General features: G+C 42.3%; 1 protein-coding gene across 1 annotated transcript in view; it reads left to right on the top strand.

The window, feature by feature from the left end:
• The window catches only part of arid3c (AT rich interactive domain 3C (BRIGHT-like)), a gene marked incomplete at its 3' end in the record, with an annotated part of 126,393 nt that extends 113,406 nt beyond the window's left edge, over positions 1-12,987 (top strand). Inside the window, exons 5-8 of the mRNA XM_080738797.1 lie at positions 4,195-4,448; positions 6,985-7,296; positions 11,420-11,509; positions 12,698-12,987. Coding sequence (XP_080594923.1) covers positions 4,195-4,448; positions 6,985-7,296; positions 11,420-11,509; positions 12,698-12,987 — 946 coding nt within the window. The remainder of the gene's footprint in view (positions 1-4,194; positions 4,449-6,984; positions 7,297-11,419; positions 11,510-12,697) is intronic.
• Between the last annotated feature and the right edge of the window lie 8,876 nt (positions 12,988-21,863).

Below are 21,863 nucleotides of genomic sequence, written 5' to 3'. Positions count from 1 at the left end.
ATTCTGCACGTCATACTTCGTATAGAGTATAACACGGTAGAACTCACCACTGATTGTTGTGTCCTATATACGGTAGCACATAAAACAAACGGTTAACCACGAACACGGTCTTGTGGCCCGGCCCCCGAATTCAAGTAATTTTACAATTGTGGCCCCATGCCTTATCTAGTTGAATACCCCTGCTCTATAGCCATGATTAATATCACAATACAGAGCTATTTAACACTTTTTCTGAACACACACTCTACAGCAATGATTACTATCACAATATACAGCTATTTAACACTTTTTCTGAACACACTCTACAGCAATGATTACTATCACAATATACAGCTATTTAACACTTTTTCTGAACACACACTCTACAGCAATGATTACTATCACAATATACAGCTATTTAACACTTTTTCTGAACACACACTCTACAGCAGGGGTCTTCAACGTTTTCAGGCCGGGGACCCCCAAACCGATGGGGAGATGGAGCAGGGACCCCCTACCACCTCGTAGGGTGGGGGGGGGGGGGGGGGGGTCGGGGCTACGACACAATTTTTATTTTAAACATGTACAAGTTACAGCGAGCAGGGTGGTTCTGTATCACTACCATTTCTAAACATACTACTTATTAACTGAGAACCAATGTCAATAATATCAAAAATCTGTCAATTGCCATTTTTACATAAATGTGAAAAATGGCACACACATGTTTTTTTGTTTTTTAAGCAATAATTTCACGGACCCCCTGCAGTACCTCCGCGGACCCCCTAGGGGTCACAGACCCCCTGTTGAAGACCCCTGCTCTACAGCAATGCTTACTATCTCATTATACAGCTATTTAACACTGTTACTGAACAAATAGCCTACTATAGCAATGATTTACTATCACAATATAAAGCTATTTAAAAAAAAAGAAATTAATTACAGCACCTTTAACATGCAGTATTTAACGTTAACATATAGTATTCAACGTTACTTACAGTATTTGTACAGTACCAACTCCAGGGTTAGATTCTCCCATCATCGTCTTCTTCTGAATATAAAAATAAGGGCTGACCTTTGATTATGACTGCCCACACACACGCTCATTAAACACAATAACATTTATTTTGTGCAAAGAAGGGTGTTTGTGCGGTGGATTGCTGTGTGATTCATGATAATTATGGCATTCTGGAGGTGCAGGGCTTTGGATCCATGGTGTCATGCCAGTTGATAGATGGCAGCATGTTGCCACATGACACATCCCAACCCCCGCCATCTTTACCATGACGCTGGAGACACATGCATGCACGCACGCACGCACACACACACACACACACACACACACGCAAGCACACACGCACATGCACATACACATACACATACACTTACACTTACACTTACACATACACATACACATACACATACACATACACATACACACACGAACACACACTATCATTACAAAACATACATTAACCACTTCAGCTCTGTTTAAACTTTGTCTATTTTCATAATATTTTTATTAAACATTTTAATGTTTTTGAGCGGTGGTCACAACGCTCCTATACGTGGCCGTGTGTGTGGGTCTGTCTGTCTCCGTGTCTGTCTGTCTGTCTGTAGCCTGCAGTAACCTTTTCTGACCACACATGTTAAGGGAGGGGCGCTGTTGCACACACACACACACACACACACACACACACACACACACACACACACACACACACACACACACACACACACACACCACCGCTCAGTTCACACGAGTGTGATTTTTATCATTTGAAAGCTGTGAAATGAGACATTCTGCATAATGGGTACTTTTAATTTTGTTACTTTAAATATATTTTTATGCCAATACTTTCATACTTTTACTTTCATACTTTTACTCAAGTAAATCTTTAATACCAGAAAGACGCCCTAAGGGTGAAAAACTACCTCGAGGTCGGTTGGTTGTTTAAGTTGGACAAAATGTGGACAAAATATTTTCCCAAATATGGATATGACTGACGTCTGACATCATAGATGTCTTATGCTATAGACCAGTGATACTCAAACTCCGGCCTCACAATTTTGACTGGCCCAATTAATGTCCTCGAAGTTACGCATCCAACAAGCTTTAAAATGAGCAGATTGGAACTTGCGTTCCAGAGATAATGGCCAAAACATCTTGAAAGCAGCCATTGAAATTGCAGATTTTGTCCGATTTCTTTTCTTTTCTCTTTTGGAGCTGTGTGGAACACAAGCTCCCTATACGTGGCCGTGTGTGTGGGTCTGTCTGCGTCCGTGTCTGTAGCCTAAACTTCGGCGCGTAACTAGTGCCGCACCATTTACGGGTTAGGGATATATACATCAAAATGTGCGGCTCGGCCGGGAATGGTGTTCTATTACCTTTCGTTCCGATCCGCCTTACCATGCCGACGTAATCGGCAAAAAACGACGCTTAATTGTCCCCATTGACTTATAATGGGACAATGCAAGAAATCACTTTCAAGTATTTTTCTCTCGTAAACCATAGGAGCTACAGTTTCAAACCTCGGAGAGGAGATTCATAATGATTTTAAGAATGAATCGAAAAATAATTACATCACTCGGCCTCATGGTGGCGCTATAACGGCCCACTTTACGTTTTGCCCCGTAACTCTTGAACCGTAGATCGGAAAATTAAAATTCTTTTTTTCCCTGGATTCCTTGGGTCAAGACGCATCTCCCCATATAGGCCACGCCCATTTGCGCCAGGATAGATTTTCCGCCATCTTGAATTTTCTCCAAAACACACTTTTTGCTCCTTTTCCTACATATTTTCTTCAAATGTCACAAAAATCGGTACACATGATCCTGGGTGACCAGAGAGGTGCTGTTGAGTCTAGCCTGCCCTGAGCATCAACTGCAATACACACACACACACACACACACACACACACACACACACACACACACACACACACACACACACACACACACACACACACACAGCTCCACTTCGAACAGAGGTTCGATTTTTTTTTTACCAGTGGCTCTGGCCAATAGAGTAGCATACCCAAAACATCATTGTAGGCCTAATGCAAATCAACTGAAAGAGAGACGTAGCTCTACTTATCAACTGCATCATTAGCCATTTGGTAGCTAAACAGTCTGGGTAATCTATTTTAAGTAGATTGTTTGTTTTCATTTTATTTTCCTTAGCCATAACTATCTATTTTCAAGTTTATATTCTGTAAAAAGCCAATATCAACTCATAAATAACATTGTGAAGCAATTGAAAGAGAGATGTGCTCAGCTATCTTTAATGTTATCCCACTTGATAGCAGGCAGACAGATATCAACCCAGACAAATAGCAGACAGAATGTACATTAGTTTGTTTTAGTGTTTGTGTGGAATATGCTAATTGCACAGAATTATTTAAAAAAGAGAGAAAATGTAGCAAATTACCTTGATTACAATTTGTGTCATTGACAGAATCTAAATGGAATTCCAAGCCATACAATAATGCACATTGCACTTGTCATAGTTATGTGCAAATAAAGCAAATAAAAGAGTTGTCAAGTAATGCAATTTCATCAACTGGCCCGCGGCCCCTTGACATTTTTGTAATGTGTCCCACAGGTTCAGAAGTTTGAGTATCCCTGCTATAGACCACATGAGACTCAATATGTCTATATATGGACATTCCAAACTATGGGATTAATATTGATGACATCAGTGATCTCCATAAATGGGCAGGTCAGCTACAGTATAGACATTGAGGCATTTGTAAATGAATTCTGTCTTGGCCATATTATATGGAGTATCCATATATGGGTGATTGCCAAATATGGGTCAACAATGTGATGTCACAACAGGTCAGCTATAGACATTGAGGCCTTACCTATCTACCTACTGACTCACTAAATTCTCCCTACAATAGCCCAACAACACTTGTACGTGTAACAGAGTATTTCCTTATTGCGGTATTGAGCGATTTATTTTATTTTTTTTACTAAGTGGCAATTCCACAAATGATATAAATACTCTGTTACAAGTTAAAAGGCCTGTATTCAACATTTTATTAAAAGCACAAGGGCTATTGGTATTCATTTACAGCAACAGCATTCTGTCAAACGGTTTCAAAAGTATGTATCTAGCTATGTATCTGCAGGTATATGAAGGTACCTAACCCGTACCGATATAAACATCTACAGTATCTAAGTCTCTCTATGTTTCTATCTATGTGTCCACAGGTATATGAAGTACCTCTACCCGTACGAATGTGAAAAGCGGGGCCTCAGTTCCCCCGGAGAGCTCCAGGCAGCTATCGACAGCAACCGGCGCGAGGGCCGCCGGCAGAGCTACGGCTCGGCCATCTTCAACTACTCCCCCGTGGGGACCCCCACCCTGCTCTCCTCCCCCAAGATGTCCCACCACCACATGCCCCACCTGTCCATGCCCACGCACAACGGCGGGCACCTTGCCCAAAGCCCCGTCATCAAGAAAGGTGACCATGACAATTATGCAAAATAACCGTGATATTTGACAACTTTATACAAAACAAAATTGTGGAAATAGCCGATCTACAAGCTCACACAACGCGTGGCATTGCGACATGTTTTGAGCTTGTAGATCTGCTATTTCCACAATTTTGAAAATATGGAATATGGAATATGGAAACAATTATGACGATTATGACAAAATAATTGCAATTATGTCAAATAGTTATGATTAGGCAATTATGTGCTAATTGTGACAGGCATAATTGTGATTATCTCAAATAATTGCGATTGCGTAATCATCGTGACAGACTTGGTGATTGCAAAGTGGAGAAAATAAAGAACACAAATGCATGATGGGAATATATATATATATATATATATATATATATATATATATATATATATATATATATATATATATATATATATACACACAGATATATGTATATATTCCATTCCGGCACAGATCGGCTGTCATAAACTCGTGAGCAACAACGACACACACAAAATGACACAACTGCGCCCACACAAAAACACTCACACTAAACCACAACGGTGGTCGAGTTTAATGCCCACGCGTGGTTAGAATGATGCCAGTTCCCCTTTTTATAAATACGTCTAAAAAAAAGAAACAACGTGATTTGCCGTGCATATCTTTCAGAGTAATTTTAAGCCTGATTTATAATTAGTCACACACGCCGGTGCTGCAAAAATAGTTGATCTGCAAGCTCGTAGCTGGAGTTTGTGGCAGTGATATTTGCAGTGATATGTGTTGGCCATGCCTGGGCAAACCCAGTATAACTCAGGCCGTCGCTTTTTGACCAGGCCGGCCTGGGGCCTCTGAAGGGAGAAGTCGGCAGATGTTTTACTTTAAGGAGTAGTTCACCCCCAAAATGACATTTTTTCCTATCGATTACTCTCGTCATGGAGACTTGAGTAAAATAATATTTTTTTGAGGCATTACATTTTCTATAACACGTTTCTATTGTGAAAATAGCAAATCTACATCCTCATGAGCATGTAGATCGACTATTTTCACAATTTCTGCCTCTAATATTTGACAATTTGGCCAATGTTTAATTAGTAATTTTAGAGGTATTAAAAAGTCCTTAAATTGTCACTTAAGAAATGTCCAGATGCCCTGTATGTTGGTCTGTTTACTGTTGAGTGAGAAAACAATGTTAACATTTAGCTAAACATCTGAGGACCCCCCCAAAATAATTTGGGGACCGACCCACAGGTTGAGAACCACTGCTTTAGTTTAGACCACTGCTGGAAGTGGGCTGAGTTGAAGCAGGTTTCACAACCGTTATGTGTGTGTGTGGGGGGGGGGGTTCTGGCTCATCCTGGTGTAAACGCTGTGGGCGTTATGGGGGTGGGGGGCGGGGGGTATGGCTGTGGGCATTAACATGCAGTGCAGTGTGGTCACCAGCGCTCCCGTAAAGAGGAAACATCTTGGCAGGAAAGGAACTTCCTCCAAGCACCGAGGATAGAGCGCCGTGTCACGGCATACTGTGGAATGTAGGGGGGGCAGAGGGGGCATTGTGCCATTTCTAAGTGATTCATCAGACTATATTATTACCACGGCTAAGATTTGACAATCAGACATTTCTATAAGCTGAGGCGAACTTCGTCTTTTGTCAGTTTACAGTTTACAGTTTAGGCATTTAGCAGACGCTTTTAATCCAAAGCGACTTACAATAAGCAGGTAATACACATTACTATAATGAGCAAGATAAAATGTCAGTACGTTAACAACAATATAACAAATGCATAGGAATATCAATCTAGAAAAACAATAGCATAGGTAGCTAATCGGTAAAAAACTTCTAAAACCTAAAAATGCTATCTAGCTTCATGTATGGTCATTGAGGGAAGGGGGAGTGGTACAGTAGTGCTATTGGTTTAAGTGGAGTCTGAAGAGGTGAGTCTTCAGTCCACGGCGGAAGCTAGGGAGTGAGTCTGTAGTTCTAAGTACGACAGGGAGTTTATTCCACAGTTTGGGGGCCAGGAGGGCAAATTGTCTAGGAAGAGTGGATTTTTGTCCTGGGGTTTTTAGCGAGGGTTCTGTCAACAGGTTCTTTTGTCGGCAGTGTTTAGTGACGGAGTAGTTGCACTATATGCATGGCGAATAGTGTTGACTCGTGTTGAATTGTGCATGCATGGTGAAGACGCGATCTCCGCCGTCTTTGAATCGGGGAGGTGTTGCCGCAGAAAATAAAAGTTCATATAAATAAATTAATTTTATGATCAAATCTAATAAAACATTATCTCACAGACACACAGACACCAAGGCTGACCCTCTTATAGATGGCTAGGTTGCAGCACTTTTTGAGCGGTGCTAACCGCTCCTACATCTGGCTTTGTCTCTATGTATGTTTGTATGTCCGTCCCACGGACATACGTATATACATTTTTCAAAAATCTCAGATCTACAAGCTCACGGCGTGACTAAAACTAAATCAAAATCTTCCGTCAAAATCAACCCTATAATGTGGCCTAACTTTCCGCCATTTTTTCCCCCTCCCTTTTTATCCTCAGAGGAGCCCATGATGTCAGGCTGCCTGCCGGGCCGCATGGCCATGCCCGGCATGTCCCTGGGCGGCGCCGGGCACCACGTGGCGGCCGCCCAGGCCGCCCAGGCCGTGGCGGCCCAGGCCCAGGCGGCCGCCGCCATGCAGGCCGCCTGCCTGGAGCAGCTGAGGGACAAGCTGGAGAGCGGAGAGCCTCCCGAGAAGAAGATGATGCTCCATCTGGCCGAGGAGCAGCAGAGGCTGATGCAGCACGCTCTACAGCACAACCTGCTGGCCATGGCCACGCAGCTGCCCATGAACATCAAGCTCAACAACAGAGGTACAGTATAACTGTCGTTGTTGTTGTTATCGTTAGCGATGGAGCTTGCTAATTTGTATTGATAATGAGCACCTTATCGATCCTGCTTATTGAGACAGGCTTTTATCGAGCCCACTATTGAGCGTTTTCTAATGTTTTGTGGAACGATGCGAGACGACAAATTCTGGACAGAACTATATGAAGATAACAATATTGACAAAAGTAACAAATATTATCATTAAATATCATTAAAACAATCATTCATTGGTGTGAAATAAGTGTTAAATGGCTTTATATTATGAATCGTAGCATCGTTATCGCTATCGTTATCGCTATCGCTATCACTATCGATGTTGCTACCAGTGTCTTGTGCAATTAATTTCAAATATCTAAATACTGAATCAAGCAACTTAAAAACCATCTGGGGCAAAAGCCTGAGTAGACGTTAAACTGACACCATAGCCTGTGTGTTTTAAAGTGAAATAGCCCTTCAAGCAGTAAATTCGGTTGAAGTAACCACCGTTAGCTGTAATGTAGTTTATCAACATCCATCACAATGAAACGGCGTCCGACCCACTGCACAGTATTTCACCAACTAATGGTATTTATTGTTTTAAAGATGATGGGTGGTGAATCCAGCACCGCAGTGCGGTGCCCGGGCCAACCAATACAGACGCAATTCATCACATCATGATGTGCAATTTCAAAATTGAGGAGAAAAAAAAAACTTCAAGATGTTTATGAAGAAATAGCGTTTTCGCGGCCAGGGGAACAAAATAAGCGGGTGTCATGAGTAAAAATGTTGCTGTCTTACCCGCGGTGCGGTTTTGATAGGCGCAGTAGAGAGCCGGGGCTTTGCGCCGAAACCATAAGTCACACGTTACCTAATGATAGAGGTTAACCCATTTAGGCCAAGAATTATTGAATGCTTTAACTATTGAAAAATAGCAGATATACAAGCTCACAGCGCGGCACCGAGTGCCGCGCTGCGAGCTTGTAGATCTGCTATTTTTGAAAAATCAAAAATGTTGTGTCTTTGAATATATCTTTTTAAAAGGGAACATTTGTAACTCAAATATTTGCTTCTGGGTGGTCCCTGGAACAACATATTTTGAGATGGGGGGGGGGGGGGGGGGTCCACGGCCAAATACATGTAATTTGGGGGGTCCTTGACATGAAAAAGGTTTGAGAACCACTGATTTAGAGGAAGAATTTGGAAGTCGGGTCAAAGATATTCAAAGACTTTTCACGATTTTTCAAAAATAGCAGTTTGAGAAAGAGGAAGGATTTGTAAGCACTCGCTGCCGCGCTGTGAGCTTGTATATCTGCTATTTTTCAATAGTTAAAGCATAAAATAATGGATAAAGTGGTTAAAATCTTAACGCGACTCGGGTTACGCGTTCCCGGTCTTCGTGGCTTAAAGGAAGACTGAGAGGCCGATCTGGCCATGTGTGATATCATGGCTGTCTGCATCGCTGCACCTCTCATATTAGTCATAATAGCGGGCTTTGCACTTAATACTTGATGGGAAAATGAGTGAGAATCTCTCCCGGGTTAATTCACACGCTGGCCCCGTCTGGCTCTCTCCCTCGCGCGTAAACACTGTCATTTAAAGATTAAGCTGCCCTCCCCCACCCTCCCCTCACCACCCCCCCACCCCCCCGAACACTATTATTTGTCTGCACTCTTCTTCTGCCAGACGCGAACGAGGAGTCCTCTAGCTCCCGCCTTGCCTTGCCTTCTCTGTGAGCCCGTGGCAGTGAGTTGGCACGCTTTGTTGAACGGGCGCACGCTTTGATGCAGCGTCTGAAACCACTCTCGATGGACACGTCGGACGCACGGATCGTTTCGTTGTTCTTTAGGTTGTGGCTGTCGGGTTGTAAAAGTGATACTTTTCAGGGGGAAAAAAGAAATAAAAGAAGAACCTGTGTTCCGATGGATCCAATGTACCTGTAGTTATTATTTAGTCACAAGCTGTTGTTTTTCTCTTGCATTGGTTCAGCATTTATACAAGCCACAGACACACCACTTACATTAAAAAAAAGATTGTCTATTTCCGTTACTTATGCGTGACACTGTTGTACGTCGAACTAGGGCATTAAAGGACAACTTTGTTTTTTTTTTACATAATATTACATATATTATTATTTTTTCATCAGAGAAAAGCAAAGATGAGTGTTAGAATGTTTTCACTTTCTGCTTTCTCTCATTTCAGTGATTTTAAAGATTTTGATTTCAGTGGGTGGGGGCATGCGTACAAGTGCCTAAAAATGTATTTTTAGACACAATAAGCCCATTTAGTCTACTTGCCAGCCCATAGAGCCCCATTGTGAACCCGGACATATTGAGTACACCAAGGTTTTATGTTATAAATGTTGAGTAAGGGTCCCCAGCATGTAGAAACTGCCGGATGCTAACTTGCATATGTTGAGCAATTTTCATAATTTGCATACTTAGCTTTAATTAGCATAATCCCCTATAATAATGGATAATATGTCAAAAACTGATTGGCCGATTTGAACAATATTGGAGTGGTTTTGGGGGTTATTGAGGATGCTGAATCCATTTTCTAAATTCAAAATGGTCGTTTTAAACCGGAAATGGCCTTATACCAACTTAAAGTGGGGTGATTTTGATAGTTTTTTATGTTATATATGTCCATTTCCGGTTTAAAACGGCCATTTTGAATTTAGAAAATGTCAGAAATGGATTCAGCTTTCTCAATAACCCCCAAAACCACGCCAATATTGTTCAAATCAGCCAATCAGTTTTTGACATATTATCCATTATTATGGGGAATTATGCTAAATAAATCGAATTATGCAAATTATGAAAATTGCTCAACATATGCAAGTTAGCATCCGGTAGTTTCTACATGCTGGGGACCCTTACTCAACATTTATAACATAAAACCTTGGTGTACTCAATATGCCAGGGTTCAGATTCTGGCAAGTGGACTACTAGCACGTATCGCAATATTCATGGGCAGACGGGGCTTATGGGGAGTAGTATTGTTACTGTAATACAGAAATCGCCTGCTGATTGTATCTAAAAAGACATATTTAGACACTTTACACATGCACCGAGTGCCGCGCTGCGAGCTTGTAGATCTGCTATTTTTGAAAAATCGTGAAAATTAGAATTTTGACCCGATTCTATAAGTGTCTTTTGAATCCTTCTAAGGTTTTTGGAAAAACCCTATTTTTCTATTTCAGCAATCTGGCTAGCCATCGTCAAAGAAAAAGGTCCTTTTCACATAACTGGAGCTCAGTTAGTCTGTTCTTGAGAGACTACTATGTCAGTGGTTCTCAAACCTTTTCATGTGAAGGACCCCCCAAAATTATATGTATTTGGCCACGGACCCGCATCACAAAATATTTAGTTCCAGGGACCCCCCCCCCCAGAAGCAAAATTTGAGTTACAAACGTTCGCTTTAAAAATACATATGTTCAAAGATTTGCACACATTTTCACGACTTTTTCAAAAATAGCAGATCTACAAGCTCGCAGCGCGGCACTCGGTGCCGCGCTGTGAGCTTGTATATCTGCTATTTTTCAATAGCTAAAGCATTCATTAAAATCACTAAAACAATAGAAAGCAGTAAATGAAAACATTTGAACAAGCATCTCTTCTTTTCTCTAATGACTACCGTATCTAAAATATGAACCATTGTTGTGAAAAGAAAAAAAAAAGTTGTCCATTCATTTACAAAACATCAAAAAATATGGAGATGCAAGGTTTTCCGCCCAGGCCTTTGTCTGTCGGGCAAATCACATTCAAGTCCACATTCGAGGCGCCTTCCGCTAAAAAAACAGTCCGATTCCGCTTTGATTCTTCGAGAGCGAGCCGTCAAAAAGTTCCCGGAGACACTCGAGAACTGCGCGGTGCGATATAGGCGGACTCGTCCGCGTGACGCGAGACGGCCCGAGCGATAACGGACGCGTACAAATGGCCGTAACATCTTTTTGACAGTTCTTTCTACCCCCCCAGAACTCTTTAATAAACTGCTCCTTATCCTGTCATGCTTTGAGTTATCGCCGATACCTCCCGAGCGGGAGCTCGACTCTTGCTTCTTGTGTTCCTTTTCTAAATGCCTGCTATTGAGTTTTTCCTCCCTTTCGCTCTCTGCCTCCCCTCTTGACAGATGACAGACAAGAGACCGCATTGAACCTGTCTACCAACGGCATTAGCAGCATCAACATGTCAATAGAAATAAATGGAGTTGTCTACACAGGTAAATAGAGGAGCCGTTTGCTGATGTAATTGCAAGGCAGGAAATTCAATAAGTTATAGCAGCGCCCCGGCGCTTAGTCCTCTGCACAATTTGATGTCTTTGCTATAAAATCCATCGTAATGAAGTGGCAGTCCAATAGAGTTAAAAAAGTTAAATATCTCAGAATTGGGGCCTGTGGATTTGAGGTCGATGGGGGCTTATTGTCTTACCGTGCCTGGGAGTGTTGGGGGGAGTGGGGTGGGGGGTAGCAGCCGCCTGTGCCTTCGAGCGGAGGGGTCCGTAATTACCTTTAAAGAAAGGCAATTCATGTCAGTGCCTATAAGCCCCTGCTACTGGAAACTTCCATTCCATGTGAAGTGGCCGTCATATCTAGCTGAGAGCTTCCTTCCAGAGAGACACTTCATCCACAAAGATAGATAGCTTTGTTTTTTTCTGTTCTTTTCTCACTACGAAGTGAAACCAAGAATCTTCTGTGACCGTCTGACGTTCTGTGAGGGCTTTAGTTTGTTGTTTCACGGCATGGTTCAAAAGAGCCAGTCAAGCCACTCTGCCACTCTTAACCTTGTAGCTTATACATCTGCTATTTTTGAAAATAATAATAACAATTTAATCTTCAGGTATTATGATTATACTTGTATACTGTTTTCATAGACGAAGAGGGAAACAGTTACGATAATCCTTCATTTGCAAGGCACTTAAAACACGTACAAGTGACTAGTTTGGCACACTTTTATTTTGAACCTCATTTGTATTTAGTGTTAATAATATATTATGTTTTTTAGTGTTAAAATTACGTTTTTATGTGGCCACATCCACCTGCTCATTAAAGGGGTACTGTCACCTAAAGGGGTTGAGGGGCAGATTACACTGTGACATGAGCTTCTCTGAAAACGGTCTGAAACAGTCTGAAGCTCATGTCACAGTGTAATCTGCCCCTTGCCCCCCAACAACAGCTGACCAGTACAGTAAGTAGTCATACAGTCAGGCTATACAGACAATTAATGTGATTGGCTTATAATTGCACATCCCCACAATGACATCATAAAAATATTAACTTGTTTTTTTAAGATGATTCTTAAAGTGACAGTAACCCTTTAGGTGACAGACCCCCTTTATTAAGTATGCCTGGTTGTCAGGTGGGTAGTGACCCCGCTGAAGTAACCCATACTCTCCCTCCCATTCCTCTAGGGGCGCTGTTCGCTCGCAAGCCAGCCATGGCAGGGATGCCGGGAGGAGGAGGAAATGGCGGCGGCGGGCACCGCGCCAACCACGCCCCCGTGGTGGCCTCTCGCCACCATCATCATCAGTCTCAGGGAAAGAGTAGTCCGGGTCTCCTGCAGCCCCCTGTCCCGCCCCAGCAGCCCCCCACCCCCACCCCCACCCACACCCCCAACACCACCCACACCCAGCCCCCCTGCTCCTCCTCATCCTCCTCCTCCACCTCCTCGCTTCACGGACACGGAAACCCCTCCCCTTGAGTCCCCCCCCTCCCACGCCCGCAACACCCCTCGACCCCCCTCCCCCCAAGTCACCTCCTTCGCCCCATCTTCAAATCCCCCCCTCCCCCTCCCCCCGTGTCCGTCTGTCCGTCCCCTAAAGACACACCTGGCGGTCAGAGATACAGACCCCCCCCCCCAGCAGTTGTTGGACCCCTCCCTCACATGATGTCGACGTGGTTCTTTCATGGCTCAGCAAAACCCATAGATCTAGAAGACCTAAAAAAAGTTCATGTACACCCACGCACACACACACACACACACGTGCGCGCACACCACACAAACCTTGACAGTACAAGACACACGCCTGTTTGTCGCCCCCCCACACACTGCAGTGTGTTTAAAGGACATTTTACCTGTGTGTTTCTGTGTGCGTGTGTGTGTGTGTGCGTGCGTGCGTGTGTGTTGCGTAGGCTGCATACTGTAGGAACTCGGATATCTTTGGCTTCCTCAAAGACGTCTGTTTTGCTTTGAAAGAAAGAGAAAAGTCTGTGGTGTCAGAAGTGGGACATGGTGGAACGCCGCCACGCTGAGAATCTGGGCTGCCGCTCCGTTTCGACTAGAGGAGGATGAGGCCACGAAAACATGCGGAATGATTTAATCCGCCTGTTGAGTTTTTTTTGTTTTGTTTTTGTTTGTTTGTTTCTTTGCATTGTCACAGATGTCAGAATCACGTAGGTTAGAGCTGATACCAAAGAAGATAAAAAGAAACGAAAGTCGGAAGATGTCAGAGGGGGTGTTCTGAGCACAACTGTGGTGTGAGAGTCACGCCATTTGAAAACAAACCAATTGAGAGAGGTTTAGCGTCATCGATCAAACGGAAAAGGGACTTGTAAACGATTAAGTGTATCCTAGGGGTATTATGACAGCGGTGTAGTCCAGTGGTTCTCAAAGTGGGGTCCGGGGACCCCCAGGGTGTCCTTGAGAGGGTTCTAGGGGTCCCCAGCTAAACTGTTGATAGTTAGAAACTAAATGGACCCTTGCGGGTCTCCACGCTGTGTCTAAACGGAAGCACCTCTCTTCGTAGATGAGTAATGCTAGGAACGAGGCTAACGGTTCTGTAACTCTGAGAGTTATGGGTTTCCGTAGCTATAAATGCATACCAAACCTGGGGTCCTTGAAATTAAAAGGTTTGAGAACCACTGGTGGCGTCTACACACTGACTACGGGCTCAGCCCTGCGCAAAACAAAGGCAATCTGTCGAGGCGACGAACGATCGCTCTTTCCGGAGTGTATAGGTGTATCTCAAAAATATTGTGGAAATGTATTTTCGTTATTTTTTTCTTTTCTTTTTTACGCAATGCAATTTAAAAAAAAACTAAAGCCTTCATATTCTAGATTGATGACGCATGATCAACTGAAATATGTCGGCTTTTTAGTTGTTGTTTTGTTTTGATCTGGATACAGATCTGCATACAGCTCAGAAAACCAAAGATTCACTATTTCCAAATATCTCCAGTCTACCCGTGATGAATGAATTCCTTAAATTGCAATAATCACAAATATGAGATCTACATGTTTTGGTACATTGTTTTCTTGGATCAATTTGTGTCATATTCTCTACATATGATTTTTTATTCATATTCATTTTCCTCCAAGGTTTTTTGAGATGCACCTTATCACGAGCTCACGTCGCTCACACGTTGCTCCACTTGTCCCGTGCTCAGAATGGATTCATGCTCATGAAACCAAAGACGGACGTGTCGGGAGCTGCAGCACGAACACGTGTCTTTTTTAAGTCCAGGACGATTTCCTAAAGTTTGGGGAAAAGTTTAAAGTGTGTCCACCCTCAGCTCACGCGTACGTACGCGCCCCGCTACAAAATAAACAAGTACCGATGATGTTTGAGAAAGCATTTACAATCAGATAGAAGCACAACGCTGACGTGGTCAGCACTTGCGTGGCGTTCAGTTTGCGCAGAAATGCCGATCGACCAAAGCAACGGGTAAAAAGCACTTCTTCGACTTTTTTGAGAGGTGACGACGGGCTAAACTATAGAGGACAAAACGGCGGGACATATCATGACACGTTGTCGAGAGTATAATCAAATTATCAATCACGCAGTGGCTTTATATTGTGAATAGAATCCAGTTTTCCTTTTTTTCATTAGCAATGCACTTGTGTCTAAGGAAAGACTCATTTATACTCTGTACCTCGACGGTGTTGCTTGGCGAAAATATCGGCAAGCTAACGACGGGGTCGCAGCGCGACGCGTCAGCTTGTAGGTGGGATATTTGTGATAAGCGACGCTGTCGCACAACAGATTATAATTTAAGCTTAACCTCTTAAACCCCATGTATGATCCCGGGGTTTAAGAGGTTAATAGTGGAAAGTGTCACTATTTCTTCTCTCTTTCCTCCAATCTGTCTCTGTCTCTTGCTTTGCTTCCTAAAACTATCAAATATTTTGTTTCTTTATCATGAAGGGAAATGGGGAAACCGTTTTGATGATATATATAAGGGGTGTATTAAGCCTGTTCAAGAAAAAACAAGAAAAGAAAAAACAAGAAAAAAAACATGTAATTTTCAGATTTATATTTATTTTGTTTTACATTCAATCCTGGGCAGCAGAATATTTGCGTTCACCACTTTGTTTGCGAAATCCTTTTTATTTTGTTTAAAAAAAAAGAGTCTTCTGGAATGCAGACATGAATACCTCACCTATCTACCTGTAAATAGACATAGTAGAGTATGAATACAAGATATACCTCATATATTTCATTTTTATTATTTTATTGTAAAGCCACTTTTTGTTTTTTGTTCTTGGTTCAACAGATCACTGGATTTTTCTTTTGTTTTGTTTTCATATTTTGTATAATTATACCAAAGAAGGGAATATTCTATGAACACACGCATCTACCTCATTCGTCATAGACTGTGCCAACAAACATGTACACACTCTTTACTTAATTGCCAGTTTTTACATGTGCCCACTTGTGGTCGCACAACATGTTGTCTGTGTGGGAAGGAAAATTAAATATGCTTTTTGAGACAAAGGGGATATGAAGTGGACCATATTGGGGTGGCATTTTACGCGACTTCTTTCACAATGCTTTGTTTGTTTTTACCGCGTGGCAGAAAAATGCTCTCTCTATATATAACAGAATCCAATTTAAAGTATACATACGCACAGCTCTGGGCTGATATTTGTTCATAAAGTTGATAATATATAGTGTGACTTCATGTATAGATAGCAATGTTTAAAAGGAAAAAAAGATATTATATAAAAAAGGAAAACGTAACATTTTTTGACAAAGGAAAGGCAAAGCAGCCACTGTTCGTTTTGTGGTGTTGAAGGTGGTTGTTTGTCGTCTGTTTATTATCCAGTGTTTACTTGAAACATGTTTTCTTCAGGATCATCAGGTCATTATGTGGACATGACGGGTGGCATTCAGAGGGTGTCCGTTCAAATGTCACGCTCGCGCTTGTTACGTCCCGCGGCGTCGGAAATACCAAGTGCTTAAAACGCACCATGCCACTGAAAACACATATCTATCTATATATATATATATATATATATATATATACTGTATATATATATATATATATATATATATATATACTGAGACAGCTCAATATGGCCTCATCACTTGACAGTGATCTGTATTGAGGGTTATCCCCCGTTGAGGTTAAGGGTGCAATATTTGACGTTTGGTCAAATGCGTGTTAAATAACTATGTTTTGATAGTAACCATCGCTGTAGAGCGTTTGTTCCGTAACGGGGGGGTAAACAGAAAATGCAGCTTCTGGACGGGATACCAATTTGATCCAATCATGAAAGGGAACTAGTACCGGACAGAAAATCGCGCTCTTTCGAACGACCATCATTTCGACCGGAGGGTTAGCGACTCACTCCACGGAGGTTAGGGTGAGGGTTAGTCGGGTGTCGAAAAGATGACATGTAGTAACAGCGACACGCTCCCGATGATGATTACTATCAGAATATAAAGCGTAAACTTAAAGAAGAACAAGAGAAATAATACTCTGTTTTAACCAACAAATATCCCTTGTCCTGCCTCAGAGTGGCAACGCATTACAGACGTCCCATGCTAAACACGCGGTAAAGCGCATCACATCTAGACCGCCACAATATTAGCCACGATACCATAGCTTTACCTGATGTCAGCTCAGATCTTAAGTTATTTCTCCGAAGAATGTATCCGTTGATCCATCCTTAATGTAGCAAGAGTTCACAAGACATCCTTTTGCGAAGGTGATTTTTAATGTTGTATTTCTTTTACTGAAGGACATGACTGTATATGCGACGGGAGAACCTTTGAACGAAGGCACAAGAGAAGAAAAAAATAGAAAACGCACAACCGCAATCATGAAATCGTTCAGTGAACACAGTACTGGCACAGTCTATTCCTCATGACTGTTTCTTATCCTCATCCCTTCCTAAAAAAAAAAAAAAAAAAAAAGCTCATTTAATTTTTACATCTCGACGATCGAACGGCCGCGAGGCCGACGAGACGGGATCGACGCGACGACTCGCCGTTGGAAGTTGCACCGTTGTCTGTCGCGTTTCGTTTTTGGCCCGAAGACAGACTAGGAAATGAGCGTTAACCCTGTACATACTGCTGAAGGCCGGAGGGGGGCGGGTACACGTGTAAAAACATTGCCAACCATTGGTCACCTTTTTGATGACAACATCATCCTTCTCACCAAAGAATCTTTGGGACTCCGTGTCCCCGCGGAGCTCTCTTTGTTCTAAGAGCGTTCAAATCAACGATTCAGAGCGAAACAACAAATTGAAAACCAAAGTGACAGCTTCAGGGCGACAAAGAGTTAAAGAGAGAGAGGGGAAAAAAAGAAAAGGATTTTCACTTATGTACTTACTTAAATAACCTGTTGTTTACTTTGTATTTTAGCTATGCTATGCTGGTAGTTTTTAGATACTCGGCTTTATTCGCTATGTATGAAGCTTTAATTATTTCTTTTATTTTTTCCCTTTTTTTTTGTTTTTGTTTTCTCATCTTGGATGAATCCAGTGCGTTTAGTAGAATGCTGGATTTTGGTGCTCAGGGGTACACAACATACAAACATAAAACACAGATGAAAGAGATTTCTTGTTTCTTGCCATTTGACTTGTAGCATATTTAGAAATAAAATCCTGCTTTTAACTTCATGACGACGTATGTCTTATTTTCTGCAATAACATTCTCTCATTATGCACACATCTGATCCTTTTACGTTTCAATCCAGTACATTATAGCAACAACATATGTAGCCTATGTACAGTATATATATATACATAGGATATATATATATATATATATATATATATATATATATATATATATATATATATATATATATATATAACATCGCATGGATGCACCTGGGACATATCCTCAGTGATGTAGCCCAAGCTCATCAGGGTTTTCGGGTCTCGCAACATCATACCCCTCACTGGGGTGACCCAGCCGGGGTTGATCAAGTCCCGACTTACGTCCCAGTAGCTACTCACGATCAGTCCCATTAGGGAAAGACAGGGCATCTCACTCCGCCGCTCCGGAACTACTCTGCCGAGACTGGGAGAGGAAATCTGGTGCGTAGAAGGACTAGGCTCTGTGGATTGACTCCTGTCCGGGCCCCTCCTACGTCTCACCAGATCCACTCCTGTTCTCACCAGACTCCAGCACCAGACATTTCATTCAGGAGCGGTGGATTCTTTGAGCCGCAATGGTACTGCAGGCTCCACCTAGGCAACGGTGGTGCTGCAGGCTCCGCTTGCGGCTTGAATGGCCCTCCTAAAGGCCTAACCGTGGGTTTGTTAGGCTTCTTACTCACGAAAGACACAGGCTGTGGCGCCAACCCATACTGCTCCCAGGTGCCGTCTACATTCCGGCTGTCGCCCATCATACATATATATGTTTAAAAAAAACCTTTTGAAAGGATTTAGAAGGCTTTAGAAGGCATTTTTAGAATCGGCCTCAGGTCTAAATGGATTAAAGGGAAGTGATATTTTATGGTTAAAAGAATTTCGTTTTTGTTAAAATGTCACCAATTTAATCCAATCAGGAGAGTACTTATTTATTATTATTATGAGTTCTCATTCCTGACTGGACACTATTGTATTCTGACCTGAAAATGTATCTTCGGTTTACTAAAGAGCTGGACACTGTTCAACATAATAGAGCTATTTAACACTTATTTTAACAAGAACATATCACTTACGCCCTTTTTAATTGAACTCAGAGATTAATTAAAGGCGTTGGTACCAATTGGACCTATAGGGAAGCTCCGGTCAGATTCAGATTAAAATAAACAATCTCTTTTGAAACAATGTTTATACGACATTATATCTTTAAAATGCCACAAATTGTTGATCTTTGAGAATGGAAAACAAACGTTTACAGATACAAAATGCAATCCTCAAACGATCCATTCCTATTTAAATGTCTCCTATTTGGTGATCAATTTGATTAGAAAACCCATTCCCTTTCTTTTTTTTTTTTTTACTTTTCTTTCCGGCCCGATAATGTAACACACATGACTGAGCATCATATCGCTACGGAAACAGAACACTTCCTGCATGAAAACGACCAATCACGTCACAGATTGTTATTTATTATAACACAGCAGCGTGAAGGAGATCGTCAATTAGGTCTTCCACTTCTTTTTTTTATTTTTTTTTAATCTGAGTGTAAAATACGCGCTGCAAAAGTCTTAATTCCGTAAACGCGGGCAATTTAACTAATGACGTTTCATCGCGCGGGGAGCGCTAAGCCGCTAAAATGGAGTAAAGATTGCTTAATTAAGGCTGAGAGAAAAGGGCTGATGTTAATTAGGAGCCGGGGGAAGCCAAGATGGGGGGCCGCCCATCAATAAGCTTAGTGGGATCCTGCAGGTAATAGAGTTATTATTGGGTGCTAGTTGACGCCGTTACTTTATACTTCTGTATAAACAAAAACAAATTAGGACCGGTCGTCCGATAATGGCTTATCTTGTCCTGGCGTTGACAGAAATCCATGGCTCTATAACACAGTGTTAATTTTATGCATCACTGACAAGCACCGCGCTGATCAATAATGCTACTATAAAATGAGGCAGACCATCCGTCTGCGCTGAAGGTGGTGGAGAGAATGTGTGTGTGTGTGTGTGTGTGTGTGTGTGTGTGTGTGTGTGTGTGTGTGTGTGTGTGTGTGTGTGTGTGTCAGGAGTTTTGGGGGACTGGCTGACATCATTCAGGCTGTCCAGGTTGTGCCTACTGTGGCAAAGTCTCACTTTAATGAGCAAGACGGTGGTGACGTTCGGTGTTCATTTTGTCAATTAAAACTACTCAGTCCTTGTCCCCTTTTATGGGCATATTGGTTTGGATCGGCGGTTCTGCTGAAAAATGTTGTTTTGTACAACTGTACGTCATGCACGGCAGGGGAAGTAGCTAAGAACGTAGGCAAAGATCTGAGCTATCCGTATGCGAAAGTTGGAGTCTGTAGAACCAACCATGTGCTGCGAGACCCTGTCCATGTAGTCTTGCGTAGCCAGACAACTATTCCACAATCTCCGAATGCTATATAGAGTCTGGAACGGCAGCTCCTGAACGGTGAGTATCGGAAGTAGCCACTGCTGCACTGAACTGTAGTCCCATTGGAAACATAACAGATGCACACTCGCACAGACAGAGTCATTCGAGCGGCATATTCTTGTTATGAGTGTATAGTTTAAGAAAACATTTGAAAACATCATGGAAGTAACACCAACAACACCAGAGAAAGACGAAATAACGCCCCAAAAAATAATGAAAGGAGACATAACGCTTCCAGTAGGACATGTTATTGCAGAGTTAAGCGGAGACCTTGACATTTTAAAGTTTGAGAACTACTGATTTAGACCAAAATGCAGGTTTAAATTGAATTCTGCAATGAATCTCTGTATTAACAATTAAACAGGATTTTTTTTACAAGGCTCCCTCAATTGTATCACGATATATACGATACCTCTGAAAATGCATATCGTGGAGACATTGTATCGTGGAGACATTGTATAGTCTCAACAATAATTATCACCATATCGCCCACCCCTATCTGGAACCCCCTCAAGGACCCCTTGGCGGCTGGCGGTCCCCGGAGCACATGTTGAGAACCACTGTAGTAGTGGCTCAGCCTGGAGGCCACGGTCCACTTTGACCTAAAGCCCCCTCATTAAGGGTATTGAAACGTCACATGACCCAGTGATCAGATTACCGCTCCTCTGGGGTCAGAGGTCGCTGGCCAAACAGCAAATTCAATTAAATATTTAAGGACGTTGGCATGATTAGATCTGGAGCTCTCAAACCGCCGGCCACAAGTCACCTCTGTTGTGGGAAGTGACAAAGAACTCATCCCCCTCAAATTACAGTGGTTCTCAACCTTTTCAGGCCGTGACCCCCAAAATAATCATATTTTAACAGGGGAACCCCCACCCTGATGAGCACTAAGAGTTAAAGCATTACATTTTGTATAACACGCTTCTATTGTGAAAATAGATGATCTACATGCTCACAACGCTTCGCGTTGCGAGGCGTTGTGAGCATGTAGATCATCTATTTTCACAATGTCTGCCTCTAATATTTTTTGTCCACAATTTGTCCAATATTTAATTTGTCAGTGTAGAGGTATTAAAAACTCCTTATATTGTCATGTAAGAAATGTGCATATACCCTCTATAGGCCTAAAACTTAAACTTTGTTGGTTTGTTTACTGTTGAGAGAGAAAACAATGTTTCACATTAAGTTAATCATCTGGGGAACCCCCAAAATAATTTTGGGACCCCCCTGGGGGTCCCGACCCATAGGTTGAGAACCACTGCTCTGGAATGAAGGGACCCTCCAACCCCCCCTAAAATAATCATATTTGAACTGGAGACCCCCAGTCC

The sequence above is a fragment of the Nannobrachium achirus genome, assembly GCF_963921795.1.
Source record: "Nannobrachium achirus genome assembly, chromosome: 12".
Lineage (NCBI taxonomy): Eukaryota > Metazoa > Chordata > Actinopteri > Myctophiformes > Myctophidae > Nannobrachium > Nannobrachium achirus.
This window is presented reverse-complemented; position numbering and strand designations above follow the sequence as displayed.